The sequence below is a fragment of the Xenopus laevis genome, chromosome 4L (assembly GCF_017654675.1).
Source record: "Xenopus laevis strain J_2021 chromosome 4L, Xenopus_laevis_v10.1, whole genome shotgun sequence".
NCBI classification, from domain to species: Eukaryota; Metazoa; Chordata; class Amphibia; order Anura; family Pipidae; genus Xenopus; species Xenopus laevis.
In genome coordinates, this window is record NC_054377.1 from 11962162 (window position 1) to 11984258 (window position 22097).

At 41.1% G+C, this 22097-nt stretch overlaps 1 protein-coding gene across 4 annotated transcripts in view; it reads right to left on the reverse strand.

Annotated features, from left to right (window-relative positions):
• Nucleotides 1-19025, reverse strand: part of far1.L (fatty acyl-CoA reductase 1 L homeolog) — a 60860-nt gene extending 41835 nt beyond the window's left edge. The window contains exons 1-2 of one of the 4 annotated variants that reach the window (XM_041589132.1): nt 18810-19025; nt 1178-1378 (exon numbers count right to left, since the gene is read on the reverse strand). In XM_041589132.1, the coding sequence (XP_041445066.1) occupies nt 1178-1366 (189 nt within the window). In that variant the 5' untranslated portion in view covers nt 1367-1378; nt 18810-19025. 4 annotated transcript variants of the gene reach the window in all.
• Nucleotides 19026-22097: the final 3072 nt, after the last annotated feature.

A 22097-nucleotide genomic window follows, 5' to 3' on the forward strand; every position in this document is an offset into this window, starting at 1 on the left:
ACACAAGATAACAGCTGCCTGGTAGATAGATATAAGAACAGCACTCAATAGTAAAAGCAAGTCCCACTGAGACTGATTCAATGACACAAAGTAGGATAAAAAACAGCCTGCCAGAAAGTAATTCCATCCTAAATTGCAGGCACAAGTCACATGACTGGGGGCAGCTGGGAAACTGACAATATCTCTAGACCCATGTCAGATTTTAAAATTGAATATAAAAAAATCTGTTTGCTATTTTGAGAATTGGATTGCAGTGCAGAATTCTGCTGCAGCACCACTATTAACTGATGCGTTTTGAAAAAAGTTTTTCCATGACAGTGTCCCATTAAGAACAGCCCCCGAGTGCTGTGCCCCCACACAGGGAGCCGAGCAGACTCATGCCCTGGGCAAATGCATGAGCTAGTGCTGCGAATAACCAAATATATGCAAGACTTGGAAATGCATATTGAAGAAGCCGGGCTGCAAACATTATTTTTATGATAAGCACTAACCTTGGGTGAAGATAGACATCAACTTAGAATGCTTTAACCCTTAAAGGAGAACTAAACCCCATAAATGAATGTGGCTAAAAATGCCATATTTTATAGACTGGGCTTACTGCACCAGCCTCAAGTTTTAGCATCTCTGAGCAGCTCTTGAGAAGCGAAGCTTAGGGGTCGTCACTAATTATCCAGCAGAAAATGAGGTTCCCCTGTAATATAAGCTGATGCTACAGGGCTGATTATTAAATTCTGATGCTTATTGCACTGGTTTCTATGCTGCCATGTAGTAATTATCTGTATTAATTACTAATCAGCCTTATATTGTGACATTTCTATTCTATGTGTACTGTATATTGTGAGTGGGTCCCTAAGCTCAGTAAGTGACAGCAGCACAGAGCATGTGCAGTGAATCAGCAGAAAAGAAGATGGGGAGCTACAGGGGCATCTTTGGAGACACAAATCTTTACTGGTAAAGGGCTGTGGTTGCCTTGGGCTGGTACAGAAGCACAAAACAATGTACAACATTTCTAGCTACTTCTTTAGTTACGCTTTACTTCTCTTTTAATTACATATTGAAGAATGCCGAGATTTGTAGTGCAACAACACCTGGGGACCCAAAGAGGGCTTTGGACTCAAGTGTGCTGCTGCATCATGTACACTACAATATATAGTACATTCGCAAGGCTTTATCTTACCTTACAGCTCATCATTTCGGCAACTCTTTCTCGTGGCTTCTGGCCGGCTTTGTGTCTGACCAGGACATACACAGCCTTGGTGTTGGGGCACGATCTCAAAAGCTTCTCCAACAGAACCTTTCCCATAAAGCCAGTGGCTCCGGTGATGAGGACATTCTTCCCCTGGTAGAATTCTGGAATTGATAGCATGATGATCTAGTACTAAAGTAGGAGATGAAGAGACAAAGAGAAAAGAAAATTATCAAAATGTGAAAAAACGGTTTTATTTATAAAACACAAACATCGATATCACGTTTTTTTTTTTTTTTTTTTTGCATGAATCAATTTACTGATCAATGGTAAAAGGGACACATTCCCTATGTAAAGAAGTCATTAACTTCCCAAAGAGTACTTTTATTACTGGGAGATACCAAAAAATAATGGAGGCAAAGATTTCCCAGCTCTACCAACCAATCGCACATCATTCAGAACCGCAGTAGACTATTCTTAAAAGAGCTGGTGCAGTCACAGTGGCGTAACTAGAGTGCGAAAAAATCTTCAGAGGCCAAGCGCACGACGAACCCCATCTTCCCGCCCACTTCACCCATGCCCTGCTTCCACCTCAACTCCACCGATGACCCGCCCCAACTCCACCCACGTCCCGCCCCAACTCAAATAATACTGCTCACTAACAATCCTGCAGTGGGACATGGGGCTGCAAAAACACAGACACGGGTATGGGATCTGTTATCCAGAATACACGGGACTGGAGGTTTTCTGAATAAGGGATCTTTCCGTAATTTGGATCTTCATACCTTAATGGGGTTGTACACCTTTAAATTAAAAATTAGTATGATATAGAGAGTGATATTCTGAGACAATTTGCAATTGTTTTTCACTCTTTATTATTTGTGGTTTTTGAGTTATTTAGCTTTTTATTCAGCAGCTCTTCAGTTTGCAATTTCAGCTGGTTGCTAGGATGCAAAAAATTAAACGAGAGACTGGAATAGGAGAGAGCCAAAATAAAAAGAGGAGTAATAAAAAGTAACAGTAACAATATATTTGTAGCCTTACAGAGCATTTGTTGTTTAAATGGGGTCAGTGATCCCCATTTTAAAGCTGGAGAGAAAGCTGGCTTTCCATAGCAATTATTATAGGTTACCATCATCCAGAAACCCGTTATCCAGAAAGCTTCGAATAATGGGAAGGCCATTTCCCATAGACCCCATTTTTATCCAAATAATCCAAATTTTTTAAAAATGATTTCCCTTTGCTCTGTATTAATAAAACAATACCTTGTACTTGATCCAAACAAATATATAATTAAATTATATATTTAATTTTACTGGGTTACACGAATGTTTAATTTTTTAGTAGATTTACAGTATGACTCAAATTACGGAAAGATCTAGAATCCGCAAAATCCCAGGTCCCGAGCATTCTGGATAACAGATCCCATATCTGTATAGGATCTATTATTCAGAATGCTTGGGACTTGGGGTTTTCCAATAATTGATCTTCAAAGAATCAACATCCTGCAGCACTGTATAATAAATGAGTGCACACAATGACTGCAAGAAATAAAGAGTTGCCCAGAAAAGCTTATGATCTAAAAAGAAGGCATATGGTGGAATTACTTTTACAAGGTGGCAATATCGGGGAGAGATCCAAACGAGCAGATCTCTACATGTATAGCCATCTTAAAGGAAAATGAAAGCAGGCACTTTGTTGCCAATAGATTAGCCACAATAGTTCAAGCTATAACTCTATATTTATTCTGCAGAATGCTTTACCATACCCGTGTAAACAGCTCTAGGAGCTCTGTTTGTTTAGGATAGCAGCTGCCATATTAGCTTGGTGTGACATCCCTTCCTGCCTGACTCTCTCCCTGCTCACTCATAGCTTTAGTCTCAGATTGCAGCAGGTTGGGAAGAGAGGAGCAAACTGAGCATGCTTAATCCCTGCCCTGGAGGTTTTTGCTGAAAACAGGAAATCTGATACAGAAGCCCATGAGTACACAATAAAAGGAAAGAAATGTTGTGTTTCTTTAAACAGAGGAATCAGAGCAGCATTACTTTGAGGGTTTAATGGTGTATTTATTTAGACCTTTCTCATAAAGCTGACTTAATTTTAGCCTTTCCTTCTCCTTTAACCGAAAAGTAGCCAAGAATAAGACATCTATAACATAATAAAAGGTATACAACACTTTTAATGAAGGCATATTGAAAAATTGCTTGGACTGGTTATTGGGAGGAATTGCCCTTTAAAAGAGAATACAGCCTTTTGTTCATTAAGCAGCAAGTGAATTCGGTGCCAGTACCTCGAATGAAATGCTCCTTGCATGCCAACTCTAGCTTTATGAAGGGGACGTATTTTGGAAATAAACACATTACACAGCACCGCTTAGTCTGCATTGGACCCACCATCTTAATTTAACACTATTGGACAATGAGCTTCATAGGCATTTCCAGATTTGGATAAAATATAATTTTTTTTTAGACTCTGCTTTGCCAAGAAGAGCCTTAATATTAATACAGGTATGTGATCTGTTATCCAGAAAGCTCCTAATTACATCTTCCATAGACTTCATTTTATTCAATTAATCCAAATTTTAAAAAATTATTTCCTTTTTCTGTGTAATAATAAAACAGTAGTTTGTACTTGATCCCAACTAAGATATAATTAATCCTTATTGGAAGCAAAACCAGCCTATTGGGTTTATTTAATGTTTACATGATTTTCTAGTAGACTTAAGGTATGAAGATCCAAATTAGGGAAAGATTCGTTATCCGGAAAACCCCAGGAGCATTCTGGATAACAGGTCCCATACCTGTACCAGCTATTCTTTGCAATCTTTCAATTGGTCTTTAGGTTTTCATAGTTTTTTGAATTTTTTTCTTTCCAGTTTTTAAATGAGTGTCACTGATCCCTGCAGCCAGAAAAATAAAAAGTCTATTGCTCTGTTATCTGTTAGGATACAATTTTATTGCCCAGGTTCCAAGCATTCTGGATAACAGATCCCATACCTGTAAGGGCAGAGACAGACGGGAAGATATGGGGAGATTTAGTTACCCGGCGACTAAACGCCTCTTCTTCGGTCGACTAATCTCCCCGAAAAGCCTTCCTGCCAGCTAGAGTCTAAATCGCCAGTGGGATAGCACTCGGAGTGCTTCGTTTGCCGAAGTTGCCTTAAGTTTCCTTGTCAGGCAACTTCGGAAAACAAAGTGCTCCGAGTGCTATCCCGCCGGCAATTTAGATTGTAGCCCGCAGGAAAGCTTTTCGGGGAGATTAGTCACAGGGCAACTAAATCTCCCTGAATCTTCCCGTGTATCTCTAGTCGTTGCATTTTGCTGGCACGGGTCATAGTACAATGGATCAACAGAATGTCAGTTATTTGGACTAGTGTCAGTAAGATAAGCAGGCCCGACCTTATCAAAGCAAACTGCAATCTATTGATTAGTGGCAGCAATATTCCAGTGATATGGAGGCGAGGGTGAAAGGCAGACTATAAAAATCGAAGATAAGCAAACACTCCATAAAAATCCCCAGACAGATAAGATGAGTGAAGGAATCCGTACAGAGAGCTCTGTGTATTGTTCCAGATCCATTGGATGCAGAGGAAGAGTATGGCACGGAGCAGTACTGTGTACATGGAATAAATATAGAGCAGATTTAACCATCCTTATACAAAGTCTTGCTTTATCAGCACAGGCAGAAGCTCCATTATTCAAACACGGGGCAAAGGGGTCACTAAAACTGGCAGGTTATTCCAAATCCTTAATTCTTATCCAGTAACCGAGACCTATTTAGAGGGGGTAGTTGACCTTTAAATTACATTTTTTTCTCTCTCTTTATACAGGTATGGGATCCGTTATCCAGAAAGACAGAATTTCAGGAAGGCCGTCTTCCATAGACTCCATTTCAATAAAAAATAATTCAGATTTTTTTCTGTAATAATAAAACAGTGCAGGTATGGGATCCCTTTGCGGAAACCCCTTATCCAGAAAAATCGGAATTACGGAAAGGCCTACGTCCATAGACTTTAGTATAAGCAAATAATTACAATTTCTAAAAATGATTTTCTTTTTCTCTGTAATAAGAAAACAGTAGCTTATACTTGATCCCAACTAAGATAATTAATTAGGGATGCACCGAAACCACTATTTTGGATTAGGCCGAACCCCCGAAACCGCATACCGAACCAAATCCTAATTTGAATAAACAAATTATAAATTAGGGATGGGAAGGGGAAACATTTTTTACTTCCTTGTTTTGTGACAAAAAGTCAAGTGATTTCCCTCCCTGCCCCTAATTTGCATATACAAATTAGGATTCTGATTCGCTTTGGGTGGGCAGAAGGATTCTGCCAAATCCGAATCCTGCTGAAAAAGGCAGAATCTGAACCGAATCCTGGATTCGGTGCATTCCTATAATTAATCCTTATTGAAAGCAAAACCAGCCTATTGGGTTTATTTAACATTTACATGATTTTCTAGTAGACTTAAGGCATGAAGACCCAAAATACAATATAAAATATCTGGAAACCCACAGGTCTCGAGTATTCTGGATAAAAAGTACAATACCTGTACTTTGTAATTGATCCCAACAAAAATATACTTCATCTGTATTGGATACAACGCAATACTACAGGGTTTAATTAATGTTTAAATCATTCTTTGGTATCATTTCAACAAGTTAAGGAAAGATCCCCTATATCCAGAAAAACTCCAGGTCCGAGCATTCTGGATAACAGGTCCTATGCCTGTATGATGTTGATACGGATATATTCTTACAGCTGGTTGCTAGGGGCCAGTTTACCCCATGTTGCAAATGGGATACAGGAACATGAAATAAGACTACAAACATAACAAAAATCTGCAAAAAAAATTGTAGCCTAACAGATAACAGAGCAATAGACTTTTTTTTTATATTTTTCTGGCTGCAGGGATCAGTGACCCTCATTTGCAAACTGGAAAGAGAAAAGAAAATTTAAAAAAACAATAAAAACATGAAAGATTGCAAAGATTAGCTCGTACAAGTATGGGACCTGTTATCTGGAACGCTTGGGACCTGATATGGGGATCTTTCTGTAATTTGGATCTCCAGACCTTAAGTCTACTAGAAAATCATGTAAACATGAAATAAACACAATAGACTGGTTTTGCCTCCAATAAGGATTAATTATATCTTAGTTGGGAGCAGGTACAAACTACTGTTTTATTATTACAGAGAAAAAGGAAATCTTTGAAAATTTGGATTATGTGGATTCCGCAATTTGGAGCTTTCTGGATAACAGGTTTCCAGATGAAGGATCCCACACCTGTACTAAAAGTCTACCCCTTTAAATATTCTAAAAATCTCAATAGGCTAGAGCTGATCAGAGCCCCTGCAACTCCTCTTTCTGGTGGATGTTCTCTTTTCACAGCTTTGCCGGATTACAGAATTGGCTCCCTGCTGTACATAAATCTGATCACCCTTTAAGGGCATGTGTTGGGTGACATCTGTCAGCTGGGGGGTGAAACGCAAGTTTTCTAAGCACGCATTCTCCCAACACATTTATGGAGTGGATTAGATTGTCCTTTAGATCTACATGAATATATTGAATGCAAGCAGGCAAAATACTGGCAGTGATAAATAAAGCTTGGTTTTAAAGGGATTTAGTTTAATATAGGCCCTTGAGTACCCATGGTGAATACAAATTTTAAGCAATAAATTAAAAAATAAATAAAGATTCTCCACTGTCTGGTATGGGAAGTGTTATCCGGAATGCTCGGGACCTGCAGCTTTCCGGATAAAGGATCTTTCCATAATTTGGATCTTCATACCTTAAGTCTACTAGAAAATCATGTAAACGTTAAATAAACCCAATAGGCTGGTTTTGCTTCCAATAAGGATTATAATTATATCTTAGTTCTGATCAAGTACAAGCTATTGTTTTATTATTCCAGAGAAAAAAGGAAATCAGTTTTAAAACATTTGGATTATTTGGATAAAATGGAGTCTATGGGAGACGGCCTTTCCGTAATTCAGGAACTTTCTGGATAATGGGTTTCCGGATAACGGATCCCATACCTGTATTACAAAAATTAGTAGATATGTATTACTAAAGCTGGTTCCCATTGAGAGAGGAGCTGTGTAACAACTGTCAGCTTGCTGACAGGTAGGAGGGTACAGGCCGGTCCTGCCTGAATTCCCAACATTCCCATGCCCAGCTTCACATGGCTAAGCAAGTTCTCTGAATGCTATAAAAAGACTTCATGCATAATTTTTTTTCAGTTTTAATAAGAAACGTCCGGATTGTTTAAAAATACAATATGATATCTCCCTGTGTGATTTGATTGCCTGAGGGTGTTTGGGATTATTATTATTATTATTATTATTATTATTATTATTAAAGCTCACACTCTCTTCCCGGGGAATTCCTTTAAAGGCATCTGGTCATGAGTGAGAATAAGGAGTTACACGCATATTCCATTCTGCACATTCAGCACAGAAACTGCTCTCCACAAGGGAATCGGGACGTGCAAAGGTAATTGTATAGATAAAAAAAAGTACAATATAGTATTGTTTCTAGAGATGCACCGAATCCAATATTCAGTTTGGGATTCGGCCTTTTTCAGCAGGATTCGGTTGCTATGATAAACTGGCCCCTAGCAACAAGGTGTAAGAATATTGCATCCCTATCAACATCATACAGGCATAGGACCTGTTATCCAGAATGCTCGGGACCTGGAGTTTTCCTGGATATAAGGGATCTTTCCTTAACTTGTTGAAATGATACCAAGGAATGATTTCCTTCTGCCCGGCTGAACCGAATCCTATTTTGCATATGCAAATTAGGGGCGGGGAGGGAAATCGTGTGACCTTTTGTCACAAAACAAGGAAGTAAAAAATTTTTTCCCCTTCCCACCCCTAATTTGCATATGCAATGTTTATTGCACAAAACGCACTGGGTTCATAGAAGATATTCTCTTTACATTCCTAAAATGGGCAGCTGCCAGCACCACGGATACCACGGCCGACATTCAAAGCTTGTTGATGCAAAACAACTGGCCCAACAGGTGTGGGGCCCTGAGACAGAAAGGTGGGATTCACGCAGCTGTGAAAAGGGGTGGAGTTTGGGTCAAATTGGGGCGTGACCAAGGAAGATGGGGGATTTATTTTCATTGGGATCCTATTTTACTTATTGATTAGGTTAAACCACCCAGGGGGGACTAATAATTGGAGCCCCTTGCCAAGAGAGGGCCCTGCTAATATCACATAGGTATCTCTTATCCATACAACTCTGAATTATGGAAAGGCCATCTCCAATAAAGCCCATTTTAAGTTAATAATTAATAACATTTTTCAATATTTATTTTTTATCTGGAATAAGACAGTACTGTGTACTTGATGGTAACAAACACATGAATCCATATTGGGGGCAAAACATTCCCATTGGGTAATTTTGCAGACTTAAAGGGGTTGTTCACCTTCAAACGCCTAGTTGTTTTCAGATAGATCACCAGAAATAACGACTTTTCCCAATTACTTTCTATATTCTATGTGTCACTGTTTTACTGATATTGAAGTGTAAAGTGTCATTTTTTACCTTCTAAAGCAGCTCTGGGAGTGGGGGGTCGCTGACTCTGTAAACTGTTCTAAATTGATACATTTCTTATTCCCACTGGGATTATTCAAATTTGCCTCTGGCCAATAAATTGTCGACTTCAACTATACAGCAAGATTTTACTTTGTTAAAGGGGTTGTTCACCTTTCAACACTTCTTTCAGTTCAGTTGGTTTCAGATTGTTCACCGCAAATAAACAATTTTTCCAATTACTGTGTGTGTGGTTTTCAAATAATGAAGTGTAAAGTGTAATTTTTCACCTAAAGCAGCTCTGAGAGGGGGGGGGGTCGTCGACCCTGTAAACTTTTCTAAATGGATACATTTAGTTGATACATTTCTTATCTTTGTCCTGCTGAGCAGAATCCCTGGGTTTCATTACAGGCAGCTGTTAGAATTGATACAATAGTTGCTAATACTCCAGAGATGCTGCTGAGAAATGTATCAACTAATTGCTGCAAAATTGTAACAGTTTAGAGTTTGCACCTGAATTACTGAGCCGCCAGAATCACCAGAAATAGGAACATTTAACATTAAACTGTTAGAAAAACAGTAAAAAAAATAAATAATGGGAAGTAATTGAAAAAAGTCTTTATTTCTGGGGAACAATCTAAAAAACAACTGAAAAAGTGTTTGGAAGGTGAACAACCCCTTTAAAGTGGACCTGTCACCCAGACATAAAAATCTGTATAATAAAAGTCCTTCTTAAATTAAATATGAAATCCAATTTCTTTTATTTTATTAAAGCATTCATAGCTGTTGTAAACTCATTTGAAAAATATCAGCTGTCAATCAAGTATTGCCTACCCCGCCTCTATGCCTAGGCATAGAGGCGGGGCAGGCAATTACTTTCACTTTCCATTCAGCACTTCCTAGAGGTCACCGTTCTCCCTACATTCCCCCAGATCTCTTAACGATTTAATTGTGTAACCAGTGCATGGGGATGGACATTGGGTCCCTGTCCCCTGGTGCACAAACAAGATTCTGAGATGATACAAGACTTGCCTTAATAACAGTGTCCACAAAATGGCTCCTGCCTGGTTGCTATAATTATGAGTTCCCAGACTGATGGAAACAATATTCAAATAATTTATACAGTGTAATTAAAGTTCATTTTGATTGACTAACATGATAAAATAGGATTTGGATAATTTTGTTTGGGTGACGGGTCCCCTTTAAGGTATGGCTATCCAAATTAAAGTAAAAACCTCTTATCTGGAAAGCCTCAGGTCCTTTCCTGGGTTGATGATGCACCATACACTGGCGGGTTATGAACCAACCGCTATGCATGGTACAATACAAAGAAAGTTGGGATCACGTCCACCCAACACAAACATACCGAAACAGATACAGTGTACACACATTTAACACTTTAATTGGAATGCAAATATAACGGTAATATTTAGCTGGCCATGTCCCATTGACAACATACAATACCCACTTTACTCTTGCAAGGGAATTATACTCCAAAGTAAGTGATAAGGAACCTTATGGCCACTAAAGTAATTTGTATCTAAGGTGGCCATACACAAGATTCACTTGTTTAAAGAGGTTGCCAAACGAGCCAATGTTTCCTCTGACAGGCCCACCTTGGGTAGGCAATATAGTGGTAATGCAATCATAACCACATTACAGTGACAGGGATACGAAAAGTCGAGGACCACATCAATGAGCCAATGCCATCCTTGATCCGACAAAAAATCAAGTCTGCGTAATGGAGATCTGGACGATTTTTGGCCAGATATCTATCAGGGAGGCCTATCAGAGGGCCCCATACACGGGCAGATAAGACGCTGAATCGGTCTAAAGGACCAAAATTGTCATCTTAAATCTGACAGTGAATGGCCACCTTTAAGCTCCCCATACAGGAGCAGATATAAACTGCCAACAGATTAAAGGTGGCCACACACTATAAGAACGGCAGGGCGATATCGGACAAACCCAAATGTTCGGCCCTGGGGCCGAACAATCAGATTACAGTATTACGAATGGGCTCTGACGGTTCGCAGGTCCGCATCAACTGGCCGATGTGGTCCTGGATCATACAAAAAAAAAATTAAACTTGACTGAATATCTGCCCGATTTTTGGAGGACCCGGAGCCCCCACACATGGGCAGATAAGATGCCAAATCAGTCTAAATAGACAGCTTAATCTGCCCCTGTATGGCCATCTTTACTCGGCATCTTATTGCACAGTGTATGGGGCCCTCCAACAGGCTTCCCCATCGATATCTGACTGAAAATTGGCCGGATGTCAATTGGGCAGATTTAAAAATCCCGTCGGATTGAGGACCGCATCGGTACGTTGATGCCGCCCTTAAACAAACCATCCGTATTCTTCTCGGTGTGATCTAATCGTTGGGCCATAGGGCCCACGATTGGATCAACCCAATATAATCCACCTAAAGGTGGGAATATCGAGTCGAGATCTGCTTGTTTGGCGACGTCACCTCCCCATTTGTTGACAGCTTTAGTCTAAGCAATGACTACAATTGCAGGTGCCTTCCAACTGTCGACTATGATCTCTCTTTTGTCAATCCATATAATGCAACAACATCTTCCTTTGAGACTCAGTTAATTTTCCTTCCAGCAGAAAACAAATGAAGCGAAGCAAGATGGATAAAGAAATGAAAGGGCCATCTGTCTTGCAGCACCACACACATTTTATTGGTGAATCACCTTTTTGGATGGCATTAGTAAAGCCATGGCTCATGCTGACTCACTAATATACTGCAATGCCAAGTTAAGACTAATTAAATGTTTTCATTATTTTTTAATCAATACATTTCATCCACCATTCCCTAATTATGTTATCTGGCTACATCAAAAGGTAGTGCAGTAACAAATAAATATATAAATCTACTTTTGACGTCAAGCACATGGCTTGGTGTCTCGGAGCAATTCTGGATTAGTTACAAAGAAACAATAAACGCTTCAACAGTTCTCATCGGCACAACTTCCGAGAGACGGTCGTTAGTCCTCGCTAGGCAACGCACGGGAATATAAACCAGTTAGCCTATTCAAAACTAGAGGAACAGGTCTTCGGGGGTTGTGTCATTCTTGAAGAGCAAACAGGGACCAGGTATAAAGGTGAACGCTGAAACCGCGTGTCTTCTGCAATGAGAACAGCGATTGCTTTGTAGGTTTAAAGAGCTCCGTCTACAATGAAAACTATCAGATGACTGAAGACGTGCAAACATTCTCCATGGAAATAACCCTACATGAGAAATAATTATAGTCTCCTGCTAGTAATGTCACACTGATGGTCTGATGTATGTGAAAGTCAAACTCATAGATGTCTGCTGTATGCTACGACCTTGGCCCGGCAAGCACAACCAGATTGCACACAGCTCTCACATCAGTCTTCAGATGGGAGAGTAAAGGCCCCATACATGGGCAGATAAAAGCTAGCGACAGATTAAGTATTATTGCCCAGCGTATGGGGCCCTTAGATGGGCTTCCCCAATAGATATCTGGACGAAAGTCGGCCAGGGCTTAAAAATTCAGTTGGATCGAGGACCGCATCACTTCATTTATGCGGACATCAATTTGACAGCCCCTTTGCTCCTCGTTATGATCCGATTGTTGGGCCCTAGGTAGGGTTGCCACCTGGCCGGTATTTTACCGGCCTGCCCGAGGAAAAATTAAGGTTGATTCCAATGTTATTAATAGGGAAAAAAGATAAATATATACAGGAAGGCCGGTATTCTTTTCTGGAAAAGGTGGCAGCCCTAGTCCCAGGGCCCATGATCAGATCAGTCCAATATCGTCCACCTCAATGTGGGCATATCAGTGAGAGATCCACTCGTATGGCGACTTTGCCAAATGAGCAGATCTCCATATGTTTGGCCAGCTTTAATGTACTGATCCACAGACTGATTACCCCCCCAACCCAAGAATGCCCGTGACTAATCATAACAAATCTAAATGTTCACCAAAACATCGGTGGATTCCTAATTACAAACAGAAAAAACATCCGCGGCTCTATCCAAAAAAAATTTACATTTTGCAATATTCCTAATGAAAATCAAAGCTCACCCGGCATCGAAATTCTATAATGCAATCTATAATTGAATTCAATCATAATTGGATAATTGTCATTTATGTGTTTGTTTATTTATTTGTTCACAAAACCAATTTGTTTAGCTTATCTTCTGATATATCAATTATCCAATTATAGATTATATTGATAGGAAACGAAATTAAGTGCAAATTTGGGCTAACGGACCTTTTAAGATTGATGGAATGTATATTAATTTTGGAGTTTTATTAATTAATTTCATTCAATTGATTCTCAATGTTGCGCTGCGAACATAAATCCATAAAAAGAGAGGTGTTTCTGCAAAAGGCACAGAAATCCCTTACTGTTAGGATTCATTAGTTACCGAACTGTTTATAAATGGACTTCCTATAGGTTACTAATAGTAATCACCCCCATGGGAGACAATGCAGTTGTACCCAGTTACAGCCAGGCCGTATGACCTCACATTAAAGTATAAAAATAAAAGCAAAGCCAAGGATTTGGATGGGTTACTTTATCACTCCATCCAACAATACCCCTTTTACATGATAACGTTGATTACATTTTTAGAACACACCATCACATTGCAATTTAAGGCAAATAACTGTATAATTTGAGGTTACTTTTACTTTCTGTGCTGTGACACAAAGGTGTAGGTTAACCTGCACAGACAGGCTTACTGCTTTATAATGTAATAAGCCAATAATGATAGTTTCACCAAATTCCATAGTTTCACCCAATTGCTATGCCAAGGAAACAGAATTATTTACCAGTACAGGTATGGGATCCCTTATCTAGAAACCCGTTATCCAGAAAGCCCATCTCCTATAGACTCCATTTTATCCAAATAATTAAAATTTTTTAAAGAAGACATATAGGAAAAATGAAAAAAACCTAATTTTGTAGGCAATTATAAGTAATATATGGTGTTGCTTTTACATGGTGCTAAAAATTTATATTATCTTTAAAAATAGCCCCTTTATTAGAGCTCCCTATAGATGTTCTCTGCCTGTGTTTCAAATGAGGGGTGGGCATGTCCTAACAGTCCCTGCAAGAAGCACAGTAGGAGGGGGACAGCCAATCACAGCCCTACAGTCATTCAAGCACAGACAGGCTTCATTTCCCTATCAGGTCCTGCTATCTGCTGATTTTTTTCTCTGTAATAATAAAACAGTCACTTGTACTTGATCCCAACAAAGATATACGTAATCCTTATTGGAAGCAAAGCCAGCCTATTGGGTTTAATTAATGTTTACATGATTTTCTGGTAGACTTAAAATATGAAAATCCAAATTACGGAAAGACCAGTTATCCGGAAAACGCCAAGGCCTTGGGCATTCTGGACCCATAACTGTAATTGCTAAACATACACCAAAAAAATGCACCTTGTAATTACAAGATCAGTCTGTCAGTCTGTCACCGCAACTGATAGAAATAGTTGAAAAGTGCCTTATTGAACACACAGTGATAGACAGACATCAGCAACAAAACAACTGAGCATTCTAATGCCTAGGTCTGCCTATCACCTCTGCATGTGATTTCCGTCTAGCAGTTGTCATTCATTTCTATCAGGAAAAGATTTAAATGCCCTAGTTGCTAGGATCTGTGACCCTAGTTACCATTTATTCTAAATTACAGAACAAAATAATCAAATAACTTCAATAACATTTACAAACAAATTCATGTAGGCTAAGGTAAGCATCCAGATAGCTCCGGAATGGTTTTATCAAATGGAGACCAACTACAAATATGGCTCACAATATTACTGTCTGCATCATACTAAAAGTTTATTTAAAGGTGAACTACCCCTACAGGTGCAAAGGCACATAGCATAATCAATAAAAAAAAATCTTTGAAGTCACAAAGATAAAATAACAGTGTCAAAAAGAAACCGGACACATTTATACCTCCCAGGGGGCCTTCATCAGGAAAATGCTGCCATTTAATATTGGAGTAAGGGCAATTGTAGTTGCAGATCAGAATAAGCATTAGGGTAAGGTCACATTGGGCGATTTGGGGAGATTTAGTTGGCCGCCGACCAATCATTTCTTCTTTGGGGCGACTAATCTCCCCCAACTGCTTCCCTCTGTCTTCCGCCTGCTAGAATGCGAAATCACCTGTGGCATGGCACTGGCAGCACTTCATTCTCCGAAGTCGCCAGAAGTTGACTCACAAGGAAATTTCGGGCGACTTTGGAAAACGAAGCACTGCAAATGTCATGCCCCAAAGAAGAAGCGATTAGTCGCCGGGCAACTAAAACACTCCGAATCGCCAAGTGTGACCTAACCCTTAGGAGAGAAAGGCAGAAAGGTGGGGCCTAACTATCAGAGATAAGGGTGCAGGCAGAATTTTTAGGGAGCGGGTGTTGGCAAGAGTATGAGATAAACTGTTCTGATAAAATGACTGGCAAACAGACGACTGTATGAAAGTGCAGGCAGAATTGTTGGAAGAGGGCAGTTAAAGGGAGGGGAAAGAGTACAGACTGTTTAATAGCATAAGAGCAGCATTACCATGGAAAGGGCTTTAAGAAGAATTATCCCAGTGCAAGTGGATTTACGGGAGCAGTGCTGTCCAACTTTTTAAATGTGGTCGGCCAATTATCTGATGTTAAATGATGGCCAGTGCCAGATTAAACAGAAATGATGATGCAAGGCCCTTGGACAGGCAGGGAGCATTTAAGAAAAATATAGAAAACACTGGAGTGTCAGTAGAACATGTGAACCTGCTGTTACATATTCCTGTGCTAAAGGACAGACAGATGTACTAAGGGCAAATTGCTGCAGAAAGAATGCAGCTGTAATTCCGGGGAAGGGCAAAGCCACCAGAAAAAAAGAAAAACAAGGAAATAAATGTATTATGAAAAGTGCAGATTTACTAGGGGGAAGGACAGAATCACTGGGGGAAGGGCGCAGAGAGAATTACTAGTGGAAGTCTGGGGGAAAGTGTACAGAGCATTGTTAGAGGAACAAGTGACATCCTTATTCTTCACTGGTAGGAGGGTTTCAAAGCAGAAACACGTCACGTCAAATGCAGCCAGTTATCACATGGTGAGGACAGTTATTAAAGCAGCAGCAGATACACAAAGAGAAGGGTAAAGACTGAGCTACTAGAGGAACTTTCTAATAGTATATATAGTGTGCCTTTTCAGCCCTTCATCTGTATTTTGCCTGACGAAGGGGCCTGTGTGCTCCAGAAGCTTGCAATTGTTACTTATTCAGTCAGCCAATAAAAGGTATCACCAAACTTTACATTTTCTACTAGAGGAACTGAGTCGTTATTGTGTGTGCAGAGCTCTCAGAGATGCACTGAATCTGTACAGTAAAGGCTGAAACCCAGAACAATGAGAGCACAGGCAGAGTAGCAAGAGGAAGGAGAGAATTACTAATGCTTTTTTCTGGAATCCTCTGCCTCAAGCTTTCAGACTTATTCATTCTTTCTTTCCAAACACTCCTTAAATCCCCGACCTGTTTAAAGAAGCTTATTCAATGTAATTTAATAAATCAATCATTGCTGCATCAAAAATCAATTGTACCGTAACCTTTAGTTTGTAAACTCTCATGTGTAGGGCCCTCTAATCCTATTGTACTCTGTAACCCTTGTTTGTTATTCGCCATTTATTCCCCCAGACATAAAGCACTGCGTATCTTGTCAGCGCTATTTAAATAAATAATGATGATTAGAGTGCAGGCAAAATTACAAGGGAAAAGAGGGAAACATTAGAGTGCAGGTAGAGTTACAATAGGCAGGATAGATCATTAGCTTGCAGGCCGACATGAGGAAGGAGGGAATCAGAGTGTTTTCAGAGTGACATGAAGTAAAGAGCTCATTAGAGTGCAGACAAAATGACATGAGGAGAAAGAGAATCATTACAGTGTAGGTAGAGTGACAAGAAACTGGAATTGAGTGTATACAGAATGGCAGAGGTTATAAGAGCGCTAGAGCCAGAGAGATCATTACAGCGTGGAAAGAGTGACATGAGGAAGGGTGGGTGAGAGTGCAGCCAAAATAAGCAACGGGGGGGGGGAATCTGTAGGGTGCAGACAGAATGTCAAGAGGCAGGGGGTATTAATGTGTTGGCAGAGTAATCAGAGGGAGGGGGGTCATTAGAGTTCAGGTGGAATGACAAGAGGCATGGAGGTCATTAGAGTGCAGGCAGAGTTACCAAAGGAAGGTAGGGGATAAGAGTGCAGGCAGAGTTATCAAAGGAAGGTAGGGGATAAGAGTGCAGACAGAATTACAAGGGGAATGGCTGAATAATTAGAAAGCAGGCCATTGAAAGGAGATGTAGGAGCAGGCACGCAGGAGGGCAGGTAGATAATAGTGTACTTTATTATATAGCAGGATTTGGGTGCATGTTCCTCCTTTACTATCTATATATAAATATAATAAACTATATTCCTAACCCCCAGCCTCTGCTGCAACTGGGCACCTATACTAGTTGCTATACAGTGAAACTGGGCACTGGACACAGACTGGAATACTATAGACTGAAGAGTGCAGTTGAGAGCACGCCGCTTACAATCATTTCCACATGGGCAGGGACGGGACCAACAGGGGGCAGACTGAAGAACTTAGAGCGGCACAGGTCCGGACTGAGAATTAAAATAGGCCCTGGCATTTCAGGTACACAGAGACCCAATCAGCAGGTCCGGACTGAGAATTAAAATAGGCCCTGGCATTTCAGGTACACAGAGACCCAATCAGTAGGTCCGGACTCAGAATTAAAATAGGCCCTGGCATTTCAGGTACACAGAGGCCCAATCAGCCCACATAGAGGCCCAAACAGCCCCCACCAGCCCACTAAATACTGACTTTCTATGGGACCTTACAGCAGCCCCTCTGACATTTGCCAGAACCCACAGATTGCCAGTCCGGGCCTGGAGGGGCACAGGGAAGGACTGGGAAGAGATGGAAACAGGAGGAGCGTGTCAGACAAAAGTATGTATGGGGTTATAAGCAGGCACACAAAAGTACTTGAAGCTGGAAATGGTGAGGGGTCAACCAAAACGAAGCCAGATGGAACTTGAGGGTGGAAAGGAAACATAAAGGAAGGAGTTAGAACTACATGGAGGGGACAAGGAAATGACCCATATGTGGGAAGGTGGAAGCACTTAGGAGGGGGACATGGGAAAGAATCATTAAGGAAGGGGCAGACAGCACTTCTTGGAGGTGGGTACGGAAAGGAACCATAAGTGGGAATACAAAACTAATGGGGGAAGTGGCAGAAATTAGTAATGATTAAGAAAGGGAGTAGACATGAGTACTTGAAGGGGGGAGGAAACATAAAGGAAGCCCCCCGTATTAGAAGACCCGTAATGGGGCAAAGAGTAGTAGTTGGCGGCAGGGTCGCCAGGTTGGCAGGTTTCCAGCCAAATTGGACTACTAATTTCAAGCCCAGGCGGGTTTTAAAAGTACAAACTAGCCAAAGTACGGATGTGGGTTACCTTTTGGGCCTTTGGCTGGTTTGTACTTTGGAAACCAGCCAAAGATTTTTATTGTCCTAATGTGCCAAGCCTGCGTCTACCAATGCATGGTGGGTAATGTAGTTTTTGTTTAACATATTGCCAACTGCCAAGAGTAATGTAGGACTACAATACCCAGCATGCAACGGGACTTGTGTAAAGTCAGGAGTTACCAGATTTTGGGCTCTGTACCCCAGTCTCCCGTCACTCTCGCATTTTCTGGGGAGTTTTCTCAATTTCAGACAATTTTGGGGCAAAAAATCTACTGGGCACCAAAATGCCTAGAGGTTGAGCTGTTTTGCCAATATTTATTGTAATTGTATATGAATTAGGGCCTCTATACCTCCTGGGCACAATGAAAAGAAAACGGGCAGCGGAAGGAACAAGCGGAAGCATCATGATATGAGGCAGGAGGAGGAAGAACGCATTAGAAATCCTAGGGTGCAATATAGCAGGCAAGGTGAAGGAGATTACAGATTAAAACATGCAGATAACATGAACCCCCAGAACTACCATATCCTCCCCGACCCCGTCTGGAAAATACACGCACCCCACGTGCCTTACCTCAGCACCGAGCTCCGTATCCCTCAGCCTTCTCACACACTGACACAGGCCCTCACGCTCCGCGCACCTCCCTCTACTGGCGGCCTCGGCCCAAAGCTCGGCGCTCATTGGTCGCTTTCCTCGACGTCACGCAACAGGCAAGCGGCCCAGCTTTGTGATTGGTGAATCCTTAGCGGCGAATATGGGAGGGTGAAGGGGGGCGGGGGAAGGATTGAGTTCAAGACTCACCCGTCACGGGGGAACTTGCCTGGCGGGAGGCTTAGGAAAGAAGTGAAGGATGCCGGGTAGTGATATAGATTATGCAAGAAGTGGTCCTGATGGGTAATGAGGGTGGTCTGCCAATGTAGGACAGGGATACTGATGCTCCAGGAAGCTGTAGTTCACGTCAGAGACCTAGTGTGGTTGCCTACACAGGCGTGTTGGGTGTGGTGTCAGAGCAACAATTACACAGAGAGGGTTGCAGCTGGGGTATACATAGAGCAAAGGCTTCTGGGAAAGACCAGAGACACACCAATGCAGTGACTAGAATGCAAAGGCTTCTGGGAAAGACCAGAGACACACCAATGCAGTGACTAGAATGCAAAGGCTTATGGGAAAGACCTGATACCCACCAATGGAGTGACTAGAGAGCAAAGGGTTGTGGGACTGTATTATGAGCAAAGGCTTATGGGAAAGACCTGTAAATGGAGTGACTAGAATGCAAAGGGTTGTGGGACTGGAAGGATTATGAGCAATGGCTTATGGGAAAGACCTGATACCCACCAATACAGTGAGTAGAGAGCAAAGGGGTGTGGGAATGGATTATGAGCAAAGGCTTCTGGGTAAAGAACAAGTAAAAGGTGGATTGCAAAATCAATATATTAAAAATACAATTTATTATATCACTGAAACACTGGCCGGACAGGAATCACAGTGAATAAATTATGAATCAATAGTTATAAAATCAAAAATAAATACAATTCAGGTGGATAATCACTTTTCCTGTAGGCGAAAATTCAACTGACTGTTCCTTGGTGTTGGTATATGCTAGTAATGTAAAGGACAGAAAAATGGTTGTGAGTTGTAGTTCAACAAGGCAAAAAAGTTATTTCCCAGGAATTAGAGCTGGAGTTTTTCCAGTATGGTGAAGCAGTAGAGTGTGCAGAGTGCTTAGCTAGATATATCAAACAGGCAAGCCGATAGATGACTGAATCTAGAGAGCAAATTATAAAAGGGGTATATTGGGGCGTCCCCCACTCCCTCCTCCTTGCCAGCTGCAAAGGCCCCCCAAAAAGAAGTTGGAATAATCTCACAGTTCTCGGAATTTCTCAAGGGCACAGCTGGATTTGAACTCTCAGCAGCCTCAAGCCTGTTTCACGAATTTGCTTATGGGTGAAGACCCGAGACCCACCAATGCAGTGACTAGAGAGCAAAGGGTTGTGGGAATGGGTTATAAGCAAAGGCTTATGGGTAAAGACCCGAGACCCACCAATGCAGTGACTAGAGAGCAAAGGGTTGTGGCCTTTTGGGACTGGATTATGAGCTAAGGCTTATGGGAAAGACCCGATACCCACCTATACAGTGACTAGAGAGCAAAGGGTTGTGGGAATGGCTTATGAGCAAAGGCTTATGGGAATCACCTGAGACCCTCTATATGGCAATGGAATCTTATATGTGAAAGGAATCTAGAGCAAAGGCTTATGGGCAAGACCCGAGACCCACCAATGCAGTGACTAGAGAGCAAAGGGTTGTGGGAATGGCTTATGAGCAAAGGCTTCTGGGAAAGACCTGAGCAAAGGGTTCTGGGAGTGCTGAAACTGACAGAGTTCAAGGGGGATTAGCATCAACATGTAATTAGCAGTTGAAAAGCAAGAGTGTACCTATAGAGGAGGTAGACTATATGATATTTGGGGGACAAAAGGGTTTAAGGGGGTCCAGTGTTTCCCTGACTGCTAAGTAGAACTTTTTCCCCTTCCTAAATCACCTTACCAACGGATCTGGACTATGATTCAAAATAGGCCCTGGCATTTCAGGTACACAGGGGTCCAAACAGGCCCAATAAATAGTGACTGTCTGTGGAATCTTACAGCAGCCATTCTGGCATTTGAAATAATCTACAGATCGGTTTGCCTCCTTCCCCCAGCACTTAACCTAACGTTTTTTGTTTTTTTTATATTAAACCAGGTTCATGTCTAGGCCAGGCACCATTATTGTAATATACAGTATGATGAGTTTATACAGAAGGGAACCTAAATAGTCATTGGGAGTGATCAGTGTCAGAATTAATTTGTCAGCACTAAAAATCTACTTGTGCAGAAGTCAAACTGTGCTTTTATTCAGGTGGTGTTGGAGCATAGAACGTGGGGCCTGTACTTATAACAAGGGGGGGAGGTCAAGTGCATTGTTGACGCAGGCAAAATACCACATTATCACTGGTAGGGGCAGTCCAGAAAACCTGAATTTTTAAGTTGAAAGTGAATATCAGGTGATTTGCTTGGCTTCAAACCTGTAAACATTACACAAAATATACCTCAGAGTTGCTGGTAAAACTCAGCTTGTGACTATTACATATACAAGTAAATATGCTTTAGGCACAAGACCATAATGAATACCAAACTATAGCTGCTCCCTCCTGACCTGAGCTCAATCCAGCCCAATGTTTGTGGTTTATTTAAATACCCATGCCTGACCTTCCCCTGAGGCTTATGCCTGGTGACCAGTGGCATTTCTTGCCCTTCTCGGCCCCCCTGAAAAATATATTTTCAGGGACCCATCCATGACACTATTTTACATGCAAGAATGCTAGTCCTTATTGCACCACCATCAAATTAAGGGTATTTCAAATATCACTATTCAAAATTCAATATTCACCTTTTGCATGATATTCTGCGCCAATTTGCAATTGGTTTTCATTTATTATTTGTGATTTTTGAGTCATGTAGCTTTTTATTCAGAATCTCTTTCAGCAGTCTGGTGGCTAATTACCCTAGCAACCGTGCCTTGATTTGTATATGAAACTGGAATGTGAATATGAAAAGGCCTGAATATAAAGACAAGTAATAACAATACATTTGTAGCCTGACGGGGTATTTGTTTTTTAGATGGGGTCAGTGACCCCCATTTGAAAGCTGGAAAGAGAGAAGAAAAAGGCACTAGTGATGTGCGGGTCAGTTCTGAAATAAGCCCTTGCATTCCAAGTCGGGTTGCCACCTTTTCTGGAAAAAAATACCGGCGTTCCTATATATTTATCTTTTTTCCCTATTGATAACATTGGGATCAACCATCGTTTTTACTGGCCAGGCCGGTAAA